Source organism: Oncorhynchus keta, chromosome 4 (assembly GCF_023373465.1).
Source record: "Oncorhynchus keta strain PuntledgeMale-10-30-2019 chromosome 4, Oket_V2, whole genome shotgun sequence".
In the NCBI taxonomy this organism is placed as follows: domain Eukaryota; kingdom Metazoa; phylum Chordata; class Actinopteri; order Salmoniformes; family Salmonidae; genus Oncorhynchus; species Oncorhynchus keta.
This window is the reverse complement of record NC_068424.1, coordinates 49,922,985-49,938,855: the sequence shown is the minus strand read 5'-3', so window position 1 is coordinate 49,938,855 and position 15,871 is coordinate 49,922,985. Positions and strand designations below refer to the sequence as shown.

General features: G+C 42.7%; 1 protein-coding gene across 3 annotated transcripts in view; it reads left to right on the top strand.

Moving 5' to 3' along the window:
• LOC118376596 (diacylglycerol kinase theta-like) overlaps nucleotides 1-15,871 on the top strand; it is a 70,672-nt gene that overhangs the window by 8,176 nt on the left and 46,625 nt on the right. Inside the window, exons 8-24 of one of the 3 annotated variants that reach the window (XM_052508925.1) lie at nucleotides 167-229; nucleotides 518-624; nucleotides 1,083-1,294; nucleotides 3,213-3,297; nucleotides 3,658-3,712; nucleotides 3,857-3,918; nucleotides 4,013-4,163; nucleotides 4,369-4,407; nucleotides 4,912-5,027; nucleotides 5,161-5,312; nucleotides 7,182-7,330; nucleotides 7,445-7,623; nucleotides 7,856-7,956; nucleotides 8,045-8,191; nucleotides 8,401-8,512; nucleotides 10,419-10,676; nucleotides 10,808-12,615. In XM_052508925.1, coding sequence (XP_052364885.1) covers nucleotides 167-229; nucleotides 518-624; nucleotides 1,083-1,294; nucleotides 3,213-3,297; nucleotides 3,658-3,712; nucleotides 3,857-3,918; nucleotides 4,013-4,163; nucleotides 4,369-4,407; nucleotides 4,912-5,027; nucleotides 5,161-5,312; nucleotides 7,182-7,330; nucleotides 7,445-7,623; nucleotides 7,856-7,956; nucleotides 8,045-8,191; nucleotides 8,401-8,512; nucleotides 10,419-10,676; nucleotides 10,808-10,840 — 2,021 coding nt within the window. In that variant the 3' untranslated portion in view covers nucleotides 10,841-12,615. Of the gene's footprint in view, nucleotides 1-166; nucleotides 230-517; nucleotides 625-1,082; nucleotides 1,295-3,212; nucleotides 3,298-3,657; nucleotides 3,713-3,856; nucleotides 3,919-4,012; nucleotides 4,164-4,368; nucleotides 4,408-4,911; nucleotides 5,028-5,160; nucleotides 5,313-7,181; nucleotides 7,331-7,444; nucleotides 7,624-7,855; nucleotides 7,957-8,044; nucleotides 8,192-8,400; nucleotides 8,513-10,418; nucleotides 10,677-10,807; nucleotides 12,616-15,871 lie in introns of those variants that run through there. The other 2 variants (XR_004824064.2, XM_035763332.2) reach the window with 2 other exon arrangements.

The following is a 15,871-nucleotide window of genomic DNA, read 5'->3' as shown; positions in this document are numbered from 1 at the left end:
GCTTTAACCTGAAATGAAAGAGGCATCCATTCTTCAGTAGACTGTTTGCACACAGAAGTGAAACAATGTAAAGTATGTGGGGAAAAACCTGTAGCAAATGTAACGTTCATTCTATTTCATCGTTGTTTGCCTTCACGTACCTGTAAGTTGAACTTTGCTTCATCAGATAACTTGGAAGATGCTGACAGACCTACAAAGGAGAGCCAGCTGGCAACCACACCAGATTCCGGTAGGTACAGGATGAGTTGTCACACATTGAAGCCACATGTAAACATATGATTTTCCCATGTTTCAGCTAGAAAAAAGATTCCCTAACATTTCTGGTTTAAAGTTATTTTAAAATGCTTTAGCTCTGCTATTTAGAGCATGACACTAAGCTAACAGTAGTCCTACCGCTCCTGATGTTCTGCAGCATTTGCTAATGCTTAGTTATCAAATCCAAGTCTACCCTAATCCTAATCATACAGGTCCATAGAATTGACCACATTGGTCTAAATATTTTTTTTGGTGTGCAAAGCTGCAGGGAAGCAGGTTCTCAAGGTGTTTGATGGGGATGATGCAGTCAAGCGTAGCCACTTTCGTTTGGTCTCCATTCCTCGGATAACCAAGAATGTGGAAGTAGTGGTGAGATTCTCCCCATTCACTAAAAACAGATTTACACTAAGTGCTTCGTTGTTTTAAGAGTGCATTCATTTGTGTTACCACAACTACTACTGTAATACTGAATTATTATTATTATCTAATATTGTTGAACTACTACAGCAACAACAGGTACTAATAATATTTATACTATCATCACCAATACTACTATCACTAAGTAACATCAATAATGATGATAATAACAATAGTTTTGAACAACCTAATCCAAGGCCAACCCTCCTGGAGAGCAGGCTTTGGCTCCAGCCCTGCTCTAACACACCTGATTCGTCTAATCAAGGGTCTGACATGCAGCTCAGTAGAATCAGATCAGTAGAATCAGGCCAGGTGTGTTTCTTAGAGCAGGGATAGAGTAAAAGCCTGCACATCCAATAGATCTCTCCAGGAGGAGGGTCACCAGTCCCTGATCTAATCCATGTCTGCAGGAGTCAGCGTTGAGGGCCTTTTACATCCCAGATGACCCCCTGGAATATGAGCTCCAAGACAACGGCCAGCAGGCTCTAGTCGATGACGACGTCCTCAACCATAACGGCACCACCGATAAGGCAATCTTTAAGGAGAATGTGCCCGAGGCGTGGCTCCTAAGGGCCAAACCTCAGGAAACCGAGGTCCTCAGGATCTATGCCGGCTGGCTCAAGTAAGTAATGTATAGGGAAACTGCTCAGTTATGGTGCAAACTAGTGACGCATGGGTCAGCTGTTTGTTCACCCGCCTGTAGTTGCTATTAACCCATCCACAACCGCCCAACCATATGTGATTAAATGGAAAGTCTAAGGCCTGCACCTGACCCTAACCCGCTAATATAGAACATGCGCTGTAGGTTACAGTCAACGACGGCGGAACGATTTGCCTGATATGTTTCTGCTTATAATTTCCAAGTTTTGGTATGCTATTTGTTAGTCAACTTGTCTATAATTATATACATCAGCTTTTCTTCTGTCATTATATGTTGCCCTAGAAGACTAAATAAACTCTTGCTCACCAGAATGTCATAAATCAATAGAATGAATGCTTCAATCTTTACTGAACAAAAATATAAGGGGTTTGGCTGGTAGGGATATCCTTGTCTCATCGCACCAGCAACTCCTGTGCCGGGCACAGTGCACGCTAACCAGGTCACCAGGTGCACAGTGTTTCCTCCGACACATTGGTGCGGCTGGCTTCCGGGTTGGATGCGCGCTGTGTTAAAGAAGCAGTGCGGCTTGGTTGGGTTTTGTTTCGGAGGACGCATGGCTTTCGACCTTCGTCTCTCCCGAGCCCGTACGGGAGTTGTAGCGATGAGACAAGATAGTATAACTACTAACAATTAGACACCACAAAATTGGTATCCAAAGGGGGTCAAATTCAACAAAAAAAAAAGGAAAAATGAGAAATGCTCACTAACAGGGATGCAAACAAATATTTTTTTTCATCTTCTTTCACGGGGAGCAAAGACATTTAGGGGCCGGAGAGGAAATGCAATAACAAAAACAAAACTGAAAAATGTCCAAATAACATAAGTTTGACCGGTTGTAAGGAAATGGAAAGCTGTGAAAACGACCCAACATGTTTCTAAGATTTCAGTTCGGCTTGGATGCATACTTTACGTGGTTGAAATACTGTCAGCTTTTATGATTCTGGTAAAGATAGCACCAGTTCCATACTATATCTAACTGCGCATTCTCTCAAGATGCTGAAATAAATCATATTTCTCCACTCCTGTTCCCGAGTCAAAATTTTGCCTACATTTAGTGTATCATTTTACTGCAAGAAATGCTTAATTCTGCGGGAGTTCAAATTAAGGCTATGTGAGGGGTTATAGACCTACAGTTTCAATGTAACCCATCTGAACAGTAGGCTCCAGTTCCCTTGACCTGCCATAGGCCTATTTGAAGTCCCCGTCTTGTGGCTGTCGAATTTGTGTAGCGCCTCACAATCATCACATAACATAGCCGGCCCGTACTGCTATAATTCTATTTTACCACTTCACAAAATCTTTCCCAAACATTACTTTTCTGGCCCTCCCTTTTTAGTTTCAACTCTCCATGTTGCAGCTTTTCTCTTGTATTAAACTGTGACATTGTCCTTTTTGCTTCCGTGGATTAACTTTTTCTGCCCATTCCCAAAAGCATTTGGTGATTGGTGTGTAGGCTATTTGGTACATGTGCATTTAGATCTTAAAGCTAAGGCGTAAGCACTTATACCAGATAGCCTAAAATAATTAAAGAAAAACCTCAATGTAGCCTATAGATAGCCTAATGTATGTATTTTTTAATGTATTGTGTTCTCTTTATTCAACCCGCCTGCCAACCACCCGCCCTTCATCCACACAATATTTAATTAACCTAAACCTGTTCGCCCAGCTGATATAACCACATCACTAGCACAAATCTCAAATGCGCTAATGAGTTCATCTCAAAGGACTCATTAGGCATCAGAAAATGCTTTGGTCAAAAGAGCATTGGGCTAGTAATGCAAAGGTCGCTGGTTCGAATCCCCGAGCCGACTAGGTGACAGTTGCCCTCATACTATACCTTTTGATATCTTCCATTGCTACTGCCTGGGTCTGTTTACAGGGTTATTGTGGCGTACATATCCATCTCCAAGAACAGCACTGTGGATTCTGTCATTAAGGAGGTCCTCACTCAACTGGGAAAACAGGTACAGGTTACCAGCAGGTCACCAACATAACACAGCCACTCTGTCTTAAATACAACTTGGCATAAGTATTGTATGGGTGGCCGGTAGCCTAGCGGTTAAGAGCGTTGGGCCAGTAACTCGCTGGTTCGAATCCCTGAGCCGACTAGGTGAAAAATCTTGATGTGCCCTTGAGCAAATCACTTAACCCTAATTGCTCCTGTAAAATGCTCTGGATTAAAGCGTCTGCTATATGCCTAATATGTAAATGTATTGTACCCGGAAGTTTCAATTAATGGTTGAACTATTGCTCTGACTATAATATGTATCTGTTAATGACAATACTAGTTCAATAGTCTTGTTTGGCGATGCTCTTTTCTCCAGAATGAAGACCCATCAAGCTTCAATCTTGTGGAGGTTTACATGGGCAGTAAGCAAGGTAAGAAACAGGAATATGTCTGACCTATACATCAATGCTGTCCTTTTCCATAAAATAAGAAGTCTCTTTGTTTATATGCCTTAATTTATTGTATCTTATCAAAGTTCATTGACGGTGTGTGTTTTTTCTTTCTCCACATCGCAGTTCAGAGACGAGTGCTGACAGGCCATGAGCTGCTGCTGGACAAACTGCAGGAGATAAGGAAGGTACAGTATGAGGAACTTCAAGCTGACATTCAAGTTTATGGGTAATTCGGGGGGTGTTTGTGTGTTTATAGCTGTGTCTTTTTGTTTCTGACAGATCTCCCTGAGGCAGATGAACCAGACCCGTTTCTACATCGTGGAGAGCAGGAACAGGATTGTGCAGGTCAACCTGCTTCTAGAGGGACTGCCTGTACAGCTGAGCAAGGAGGAATATGCAGACCTGCTACAGGAGCACTTAGCTATCAAGAGTGAGTCTACACATATCGGATCACGATTCCGCTCTTTGCAAGAAATAAAATGGACAGAATCCCATAGGGTTCAGTGCTGTCCCCCTTTCGTTTCCCTTTACCACAGAGATCCTCCTGAACATTTTCCTTGGAATGGACTATAGTTGATTTTAAATGTTATTTAAAATTGTTAACTGACTAGATGCAAATCTGCTCTCCTCCATAGGTCACTTGGTTACCATCACACATGTTTACGGGAACCAAGGTGTGTACATCACCATGGAAACAGCCAGTGGAGCACCACCCTCTCTTCTCCACCCCCTCCCTCCATCTCGTCCCCCTCTCTAATCCTGCTGTCCCGTTCCTAAGTATCACACTCTTCTCCCCACAATCCTGTCCCCCTCCCTATGCCCTCATTCCACATCCATCCCCAAACGGCCTGTTCTGGGCTGTGTCTCTGCTTGACACTGCTCAAGTCGCTGCTCTTTTGCCGCAGGCCACTGCCACATTCAGTGTTCCATAAGTCCCTTTCTTAGAGACTGTTAGTGCCCCACTGCTGCTGCCACTGCCCAAGAGCTAAGTGGTCCATTTATATCAAGCCTGCTGTATGGCCCACAGCCATTTATCTCGTGACGTCTTTATTATAATAAGCGATTTCTATGCGTAGCAGTTTTAGTCCATTACATACAAAGTCGTACATGTCATCATAACATTGAATGTGGGAGTTAATCGATTCTGAGGTTTGCCTGTCTATCTGTCTGCGTTGAAGGTGCAGTGGTGTTGCAGATATCGTGTTTCTCTGAGGCTGAGAGGATCTACATGTTAGCCAAAGACACATCTGTCAGCAACCAGCAGCTCACCTCTCTTGTCCTACCAGAGATCATGGTAATGCTACGTCAATGTGACGTAAACAAACCCAGATCCCAGTTGAATGTGTAATTTACGTGAACTGAACATTTTTAAAGAAGCCGGCTTTCTTTACTCCATTGACATTGCTGTTGTTGTAACTTTTTTGCAGCACAACAAGTTACCCAAAGGTGACTCGCCCCTACTGGTGTTTGTCAACCCTAAGAGCGGTGAGCTGAAGGGCAGAGAGCTCCTCTATGGTTTCCGGAAGCTTCTGAACCCCCACCAAGTGTTTGACATGACCAATGGGGGACCATTGTCTGGGTGAGACAGTGTGATGTCACAGCTGTTGTGTTTGTAGAAGGGGGGTCTGTGTTGCGGATAATAAACATTGCACAAGATCTTTGAAATAGTTTTGTCTATCATGTATGTTTGTGAGCCATGGCACAAACGCAGAGTAATGTCAACCAGTGAATATATGATTGACTAATATATATACAGCTGAAGTCAGAAGTTTACATACACCTTAGCCAAATACATTTAAACTCAGTTTTTCACAATTCCTGACATTTTAATCCTAGTAGAAATTCCCTGTCTTAGGTCAGTTAGGATCACCACTTTATTTTAAGAATGTGAAATGTCAGAATAATAGTAGCGTGATTTCAGCTTTTATTTCTTTCATCACATTCCCAGTGGGTCAGAAGTTTACATGCACTCAATTAGTATTTGGTAGCATTGTCTTTAAATTGTTTAACTTGGGTCAAATGTTTCAGGTATCCTTCCACAAGCTTCCCACAATGAGTTGGGTGAATTTTGGCCCATTCCTCCTGACAGAGCTGGTGTAACTGAGTCAGGTTTCTAGGCCTCCTTGCTCACACACGCCTTTTCAGTTCTGCCCACAAATTGTCTAAGATTGAGGTCAGGGCTTTGTGATGGCCACTCCAATACCTTGACTTTGTTTTCCTTAAGCCATTTTTCCACAACTTTGGAAGTATGCTTGGGGTCATTGTCCATTTGGAAGACCCATTTGCGACCAAACTGATGTCTTGAGATGTTGCTTCAATATATCCACATAATTTTCCATCCTCATGAAGCCATCTATTTTGTGAAGTGCACCAGTCCCTCCTGCAGCAAAGCACCCCCACAACTTGATGCTGCCACCCCTGTGCTTCACGGTTGGGATGGTGTTCTTCGGCTTGCAAGCCTCCCCCTTTTTCCTCCAAACATAACGATGGTCATTATGACCAAACAGTTATATTTTTGTTTCATCAAACCAGAGGACATTTCTCCAAAAAGTATGATCTTTGTCCCCATGTGCAATTGCAAACCGTAGCCTGGCTTTTTTTATGGCAGTTTTGGAGCAGTGGCTTCTTCCTTGCTGAGTGGCCTTTCAGGTTATGTCGATATAGGATTTTTTTTATACTGTGGATATAGATACTTTTGTACTTGTTTCCTCCAGCATCTTCACAAGGTCTTTTGCTGTTGTTCTGGGATTGATTTACACTTTTCGCACCAAAGTACGTTCGTCTCTTGGAGACAGAACGCCTCTCCTTCCAGAGTGGTAGGACTGCTGCGTGGTCCGATGGTGTTTATACTTGCTTACTATTGTTTGTACAGATGAATGTGGGACCTTCAGGCATTTGGAAGTTGCTCCCAAGGATGAACCAGATTTGTGGAGGTCTATAATAATTTTTCTGAGGTCTTGGCTGATTTCTTTTGATTTTCCCATGATGTCAAGCAGAGGCACTGAGTTAAAAGGTAGGCCTTGAAATGCATCCACAGGTACACCTCCAGTTGACTCAAATTATGTCAATTATCCTATCAGAAGCTTCTAAAGCCATGACATAATTTTCTGGAATTTTCCAAGCTGTTTAAAGGCACAGTCAACTTAGTGTATGTAAACTTCTGACCCGCTGGAATTGTGATACAGTGAAATAATATGTCTGTAAACAATTGTTGGAAAAATTACTTGTCATGCAATAAATAGATGTCCTAACCGACTTGCCAAAACCATAGTTTGTTAACAACAAATTTGTGGAGCGGTTGAAAAACGAGTTTTAATGACTCCAACCTAAGTGTATGTAAACTTCCGACTTCAACTGTGTGTGCCAAACATTAGGAACATCATCCTAATATTCAGTTGGCCCTCCCCACCTAATCTCTTAAGTTTTTGTTTTGTTATATCCTCCACAGACTCCACACGTTTAGGGCGGTGCCCCGCTTCCGGGTGCTGGTGTGTGGGGGAGATGGGACAGTGGGCTGGGTCCTGGGAGTCTTGGAGGCCATCAGACACAAGCTGGTCTGTCCCGAGCCCCCCGTCGGCATCGTCCCACTCGGCACAGGTGAGTGGGACCCCTGATAACATACCCTTCTCTTCTAATTGCTGTAGTGTGCATAGGTTAGCTTCCATCAGTAGTTTTTTCACAATATTCCCACCCCCTAATGCCTCCCATCAGGTAACGACCTGGCGCGGATCCTGCGCTGGGGGGTGGGCTACAGCGGAGAGGACCCCCACCACATCCTGGTGTCTGTGGACGAGGCGGAGGAGGTGCAGATAGACCGTTGGACTATTCTGCTGGATGCACAGGAGATCACAGATGACGGCAAGGAGAACGGCTTCCTGGAACCACCAAAGGTCCAATCAGAATAATGCAGATATGATGAATGTTTTTGCAAATGTAGTTTTTTGTTTACTTTCACCATATAACAATGCACACAAAACAATAACTTGACAAACATGAATAGGTATAGAAATATATTATTTATGTTATAACTATTGCCATTGTTATAACTACATTGCCATTTTAATCGATGCATGGATGTACTTTTTGGCGTCGCCATTCAACTGGTGGTCTCCCTTGTTACAGATAGTGCAGATGAACAACTATTTTGGGCTGGGCATCGATGCTGAAGTCAGTCTGGACTTCCACCATGCCCGTCAAGAGGAACCAGGGAAGTTCAACAGCAGGTAAGAGACCACCTCCGGTGAGAAGTTGCTTTAAAATAACCCCAAAAAGGAATTTCTCCAAAATGACTTATCTTTGGTGTCTGTGTAGGTTTCACAACAAAGGTGTGTACCTGAAGGCGGGTCTGCAGAAGCTGAGTCACACACGGAACCTTCACAAGGACCTCAAACTACAGGTGGACAAGCAAGACATAGAACTGCCCAGCATAGAAGGCCTCATCTTCCTAAACATCCCCAGGTAGGAAATACACACAAACGGCTAAACTCTACACACGGCTAACAATCAGACACTCATGACGTATGACATTCACTTTAAGATGCATGCTCCTGAACAAGAATGGCCTTGCACACTGGCTTATACACACTGGCCCCTGACTTACTCACACCTTCAGTACATATTGATCTGAAACACAGCACTTACAACTATGTGTGTGTGTGTGTGTGTAGCTGGGGCTCCGGGGCAGACCTGTGGGGATCAGAGGGTGACTCGCGCTACGGGAAACCTCGCATTGACGATGGCATGCTGGAGGTGGTGGGGGTGACTGGGGTGGTACACATGGTGAGTTAATCACTCACTACAAGTCTTTCCTTACTCTGTTGAGTATGTCCTGTTGCCACAAAGAAGAGATCAGAGCTAAAAAATGATCCCAGTGATCCAAAATGTTTTATCCAGATCAAAATGTAAATAACTCTCATTGATACAGTGCATTTGGAAAGTATTCAGACCTCTTGACTTTTTCACTTTTTGTTACTTTACAGCCAGCCTTATTCTAAAATGAATTAAATATTATTTTTTTTATCATCAATCTACACCAAATACCCCATAATGACAAAGCGAAAACAGGTTAAAACATTTTTGTTGCAAATGTATTAAGTATTCAGACCCTTTGCTAATTGACTCGAAATTGAGCTCAGGTGTATCCTGTTTCTGTTGATCATCCAATCCGGTTTCAACAAATTGATTGGAGTCCACCTGTGGTAAATTCAATTGGTTGGACATGATTTGGAAAGGCACACACCTCTCTATAGAAGGTCCCACAGTTGACAGTGCATGTCAGAACAAAAACCAAGCCATGAGGTTGAAGGAATTGTCCTTAGCGACTCCGAGACAGGATTGTGTTGTGGCAAAGATCTGGGAAAGGGTACCAACACATTTCTGCAGCATTGAAGGTCCCCAAGAACACTGTGGCCTCCATCATTCTTAAATGGAGAAGTTTGGAACCACCAAGACTCTTCCTAGAGCTGGCCGCCCAGCCAAACTGAGCAATCGGGGGAGAAGGGCCTTATTCAGGGAGGTGACCAAGAACCCGTTAGTCACTGACAGAGCTCCAGAGATGGGAGAACCTTTCAGAAGGACAACCATCTCTGCAGCACTCTCAATTAGACCTTTATGGTAGACTGGCCAGACAGAAGCGACTCCTCATTAACAGCACATGACAGTCCGCTTGGAGTTTGCCAAAAGGCACCTAAAGGACTCTCGGACCATGAGAAACAAGATTCTCTGGTCTAATGACACCAAGATTGAACTCTTTGGCCTGAATGCCAAGCATCACGTCTGGAGGAAATCTGCCACCATCCCTACAGTGAAGCATGGTGGTGGCAGCAAAATGCTGTGGGGCTGTTTTTCTGCGGCAGGGACTGGAAGACCAGTCAGGATCAAGGGGAAAGATGACTGGGGCAAAGTACAGAGAGATCCTTGATGAAAACCTGCTCAGGACCTCTGACTGGAGCGAAGGTTCACCTTCCAACAGGACAACAACCCCAAGCACACAGCCAAGACGACACAGGAGTGGTTTTGGGACAAATCTCTGAATGTCCTTGAGTGGCCCAGCTAGAGTCCTGACTTGAACCCAATCTAACATCTCTCGAAAGACCTGAAAATAGCTGTGCCGCGACACTCCCCATCCAACCTGACAGAGCTTGAAAGGATCTGCAGAGACTAATGGGAGCAACTCCCCAAATACATGTGCCAAGCTTGTAGTGTCATACCCAAGAAGACTCTTGTCTGTAATCGCTGCCAAAGGTGCTTCAACAAAGTACTGAGTAATGGGTCTGAATAGTTATGCCAATGCGATATTTAAGTGTGGAATTTTTTATAAATTTGCAAACCTTTAAAAAAACTTGTGATATTACTGAGTATTGTGTGTAGAAAGATGAGGGGGAACAAATTATTTAATCAATTTTAGAATAAGGACATAACGTAACAAAATATGGAAAAAGTCAAGGGGTCTGAATAGTTTCCGAATGCACTGTATGTTTATTAGGTTCACAAAAATGGATCGCTCCTACAGACAGTGAGTCACGTGGCAGTGGCTTGTTATATAAAGCAGGCAGACAGGCATCGAGGCATTAAGTTTGATTTGAACATTAGAAAGGGCTAAATGAGGTGCCAGGCACGCCGGATCAAGTATCTCAGAAACGTCCGCCCTCCTGGCCTTTTCATACACATTGTCTCGTGTTTACAGAGAAGGGTGCGACAAACAAAAAACATCCAGTCAGCGGCAGTCCTGTGTGCGAAACGAGGTCAAAGGAGAATGGAAAGAATCGTGCAAGTGTGTTGTGTTGTCCAGGGCCAGGTGCAGAGCGGCATGCGCTCTGGGATCCGTCTCGCCCAGGGCAACTACGTGCGTATCACAGCGACCAAGCCCATCCCTGTGCAGGTGGATGGAGAGCCCTGGATCCAGGCCCCCGGACATATCATCATATCTGCAGCAGGCCCAAAGGTAACAGTTTTTTTGTTACTAAAATGGGACAAATAGTTACAATTTCACTGTTGTATCCTTCACTATGGTTGCAAACCTCCCATACCTTTCTATAAAGTCAACAGCTATTAAGTAATCATGTTCTTGTTCAGGTGCGGATGTTGAGGAAGTACAAACACAAGTAGAAGAAGCAGTCAGCCCCTCTTTTAGGCTGGCAATCTGAATGCCCTTCGTCCAGCGATGGGGGACAATGAGCCCCCCCCCCCAACATCTGCTCCTCGGTGTCTCCGTGAGAGCATGATGGTCTGTTGGTTGCTCTAAACAGCTGTGACCTGTGTGCCCAGTAGGTTCTCAGATGGTTTGTGTAGTTAGCACTTATAGTTCCTGGAGTGGTACATTGACAAAACATTTAGCAGTCACTCCCATTATCATCTTAATGTTTATCAATTTCACAGTTGTTGGGTTCGGTTTGCCCCTGTTAGGATCCTTCAGATTAGCTTCTTGTCTAATTTGTTGGTTTATTTTTTGGTTTTCAGTCCATCAGAGTTGTAATGTCCTGGTATTTTATGAGCGACATACATGGTAACAATTTTATAGTGGTACTATCTGGTACTTATTAAAAATGATTCAATAATACATTTTGAAACAAATAGTACTAAGTAGAATTTGGTACCAAGTAGTTACAATGAATCAATAAGATACCAAGACGTACTATATATATATACATACATACATACATACACACACACACACACACACATACACATACACATACACATACATACAATTTTGTGGACACCCCTTCAAATAAGTGGATTCGGCTATTTCAGCCACACCCGTTTCTCGAGCACACAGCCATGCAATCTCTATAGACAAACATACATACATACATACATACACACACACAATTTTGTGGACACCCCTTCAAATAAGTGGATTCGGCTATTTCAGCCACACCCGTTTCTCGAGCACACAGCCATGCAATCTCTATAGACAAACATTGGCAGTAGAAGGGCCTTCCTGAAGATCTCAGTGACTTTCAACGTGGCATAGGATGCCCTCATAGGATGCCACCTTTCCATCAAGTCAGTTTGCCAAATTTTTGCCCTGCTAGAGCTTCCCCGGTCAACTGTAAGTGCTGTTATAGTGAAGTGGAAACATCTAGGAGCAACGGCTCAGCCGCGAACTGGTAGGCCACAGAACGGGACCGCCGGGTGCTGAGGTGTGTAGCTCGTAAAAATTGTCTGTCCTCTGTAGAAACACTCCCTACCGAGCTTCCGAACTGCCTCTGGAAGCAACGTCAGTACAAGAACTGTTCGTTTGGAGCATCATGAAATGGGTTTCCATCGCTGAGCAGCCTCACACCAGCCTAAGATTACCATGCGCAACGCCAAGCGTCGGCTGGAGTGGAAACCCATTGGACTCTGGAGCACTTGAAACATGTTCTCTGGAGTGATGAATCACACTTCACTGTCCGACGGACTAATCTGGTTATGGCGGATGCCAGGAGAACGTTACCTGCCCTAATAATGGTCTGGGGCTGTTTTTCATGGTTCAGGCTAGCCCCCCCATGCACAAAGTGAGGTCCATACAGAAATGGTTTGTCGAGACGTGTGGAAGAACTTGACTGGCCTGCGCAGAGCCCTGACCTTTGGGATGAATTGGAATGCTGACTGCGAGCCAGGCCTAATTGCCTAACATCATTGCCTGACCTCACTAATGCTCTTGTTGCTGAATTTAAGCATGTCCCCGCAGCAATGTTCCAACATCTAATGGAAAGCCTAACAGAAGAGTGGAGGCTGTTTATAGCAGCAAAGCGGGGACCAACTTTTGGAATGAGATGTTTGACGAGCAGGTGTCCACATACTCTTGGTCATATAGTGTATTTATAAGATGTAATTACACTGCTACCATGTAAATACCAGACTGTAAAATAAAGTGTAAATGTTGCTTTTTCGAAGTTCAGACATCGAGCTGCTTCAGAGAGTCCTCTGAGTCAAATACTGGATTAAATTGTAAAATATTCCAGACACTTGTGCTTGGTTTCACAAAGTACTAATGTAAAAAAAAAAATAAGGGAAAAAAATAATTTAGCGCAAAATTCATACGAAAGTCAGTTTACTTTTCCTCTAATCTAATATGTCTAAAACCACACAGTGGCCATTTAATAACAATTTTATAAAGATAATGTGAGACATTATTTCAAGTGGAGGCTTACGACAGTCTCGGAAATATGCACAGCCGCACACACAAACACACTCGCATCTTAATATTCAGTCTGTAGCTAAGTACCTCATATTTCAGTACCTCAGCCTTTCTTTGTAGCAGTCGACCTCACTGCAGAATGTGTTTACCAACACTTAATGCCTCACAAATGTATTCCAAACATAAGTATCATTGGGAGACGGGAAAGCTGTCAAAGCTGTCGAAGCTGTAGGTAGGACATTTGAATGGAATCATGACTTAAACGTTGCACTCCATACGTTGTCTCTGTTGCTGCTAATTTTTTATAGTTGATGGAATGAATGCAGGGAGGAGACCACTAGCCAATCCTAAACATGCATTATAAACTAGAGGATTGTATTAGATTTCTCCAGTCATTTAGTTGGCCTAGAGATCATGTTTCATCCATAGTAGAAAGTACGCCTGAGTACCTGTTCTCTTGTCAGCACTTCGTCCACATTCCTGATGATGTAGAATTTACAAGAAAATGCAACCATGAAAAGACTCCATAATATGAAAGAAGATCTCTTTAAAAAATAAATTGTTTAACATCCCAGCACATGTGATGTAGCTGGAACAGTATTTGATCGATTGTGTTATTTTTTAAAAATTGAAGTTGTATGCCAGTTGACTCACTTTTGTGGCTTGGTGCTAGTGTGTAGCAAAACGTTTGAATCTTTCACCCCACTAGCAGCTTCCGGGCCCTTTTCATTCAAAGCTGATAAGCAGGTGTCAGGGTTGAGTCTGAGTCTGCAGTCCTTTTATGCAGTGTGAAAGCTTTTGAATTGACATGCAGTTGATGTTCTTGATTTTGACTACAGGAAATCAAATGTGCATTGACAGCTAGGCTTTAATGAATAGGGTCCTAGACTGTTGGGTCATCATGTCCATTTAGACGCACTCACTGTGGTTCCTCATCGGCCGTGTTCCAATTCTCTCAATGGCTTCCTTTCCTTGTCTCCTCTCCTTCCTGACCACTAGTAAATGAAAGGATTGGATAGGTATTCACTATATACAGTACCATACTTTCACCATTCAAGTCAAGAGACTTATATGGGTTCATTAACTTGTCATAAGACTGAGGGGACGCATGTACTGTCAACACCATGTGTACAGAAGTCACATGGGTAAACATTGAGGTTTTTATATCGTCCATGTTTATTCCATTTAGAGGCAGAAAGTGTTTATGCATGTACAGTATGTAGAGGTAAGTATTGTGTTTCAGATCAATATGTATCTTTGGTATCTGTCGGTGTCAATGGTCAGCTCTGTTCTGCAGTGCCCATTGGAAAATACAGTATTTTAGAATAATTGCTGTGAGGCTGAAGTCACAACATAACTCCATCCCCAAAAGCAATCCACACCGATGATGGCGAAAGTCCAATATGTTTGCCCCTTTAACCTGTTTCATAAGACTGATGAATGTCCACACCAAGGGATAAAATTAAAAGACATGGGAGAAGTGATGACTGATTGCTGGTAAATGCATCGGAACACAGTTTGATCAGGGTTTTCAATGTGTTTACCTACAAAAGTGTCATTATAGTTTTTATTTTTTCCATTTCTCCTCAATGTTGCTGCGCTGAAAACTGCGTAACAGCGTAGATGTCAATGCCCAAGATACTATTTTTTGTGTTGAATGTCGCTTATGTGCGTCTCGTAGTAAGTTTACAGCTTCTGCGTAAATTGTGCCTGTGCGATGAACCTTCAGGCCAAAGTGTCGTTCTGTGGTGTCATTAGGCCTAAACTTCATGTTGTGCCTCATTGAAGTGCTTCTAGAACCTTGGTGGTATTACCTGTGTGTCAAAATGTTTAACATGATACGTGGTCCACTTGCTGGTGCAGTGATTTGAATATCTTAATCTCTGCATTTCTAGACCATTTTGAGTTAATGTGATCTATGTTGTCAATTCTGTATTTTTATTTTGTTTTCCTAATAGAAGGTATTTTGTTTTTTACCAAGTCTTAATGGAAGTTAAATGTTAAAATGAATAAATATTTTTGCAGACAAAAGCTGTTTTTAGTTTTAACTGTATAGTTTTAACTAAATTGCACTAAATGTATTGTTTTCCAGACTCTTTTAGGTGATAAGATTGTTTACTGTTAATGTTGAAATAACTAAATAAAAAAAATTCAAAAACTAAAGATATATGAAACGATACCGTGTAACAACTGTGTCCATTTAAAATTAAAATGGGACCTCTTATGTAATATCTACCCGAGTTATTGTAGTTGGGTGTCATGTCTGGGGCTGATAATACAAGGCAAAAACTGGTAGCACATTTTTACGGTACTGAACTCACAAGGTATTTTACATTTCATTAAGTAAAGTATAATTTGGTACGAAACATTTAATGGCCCAGTGCTGTCAAAATTCTGTTTTTTGTGTGTTATTTCCTGATAGTTGATGATTTGAAAATACAATTTACACAGGACCTTTTAATCAGGAGGTTTTGCATGGGTTCAGTTTTGGCTTGTCTGGTGACATCCCCAAGCGGTATAAGTTAATAGACCAATAAGAGTTCCAAATCTCTCTGCCAACAACCTCTAGAGAGTATACTGTAGACATCAAGAAAGCCAGTAAGTTGATTATTATTAAGTTTTTCCAACACTTTTGATAAACAGGGCAAAATAGAAATAGGCCTATAACAGTTAGGATCAGCTTGATCTCCCCCTTTCAATAAAGGACTAACCATGGCAGCCTTCCAAGCAATGGGAACCTCCTCAGAGGGTAGAGACAGGCTTGGCGATGATATACATTTAAGTCATTTAGCAGACGCTCTTATCCAGAGCGACTTACAAATTGGTGCATTCACCTTATGACATCCAGTGGAACAGCCACTTTACAATAGTGCATCTAAATCTTTTAAGGGGGGTGAGAAGGATTACTTTATCCTATCCTAGGTATTCCTTAACGAGGTGGGGTTTCAGGTGTCTCCCGGAAAGTGGTGATTGACTCCGCTGTCCTGGCGTCGTGAGGGAGTTTGTTCCAC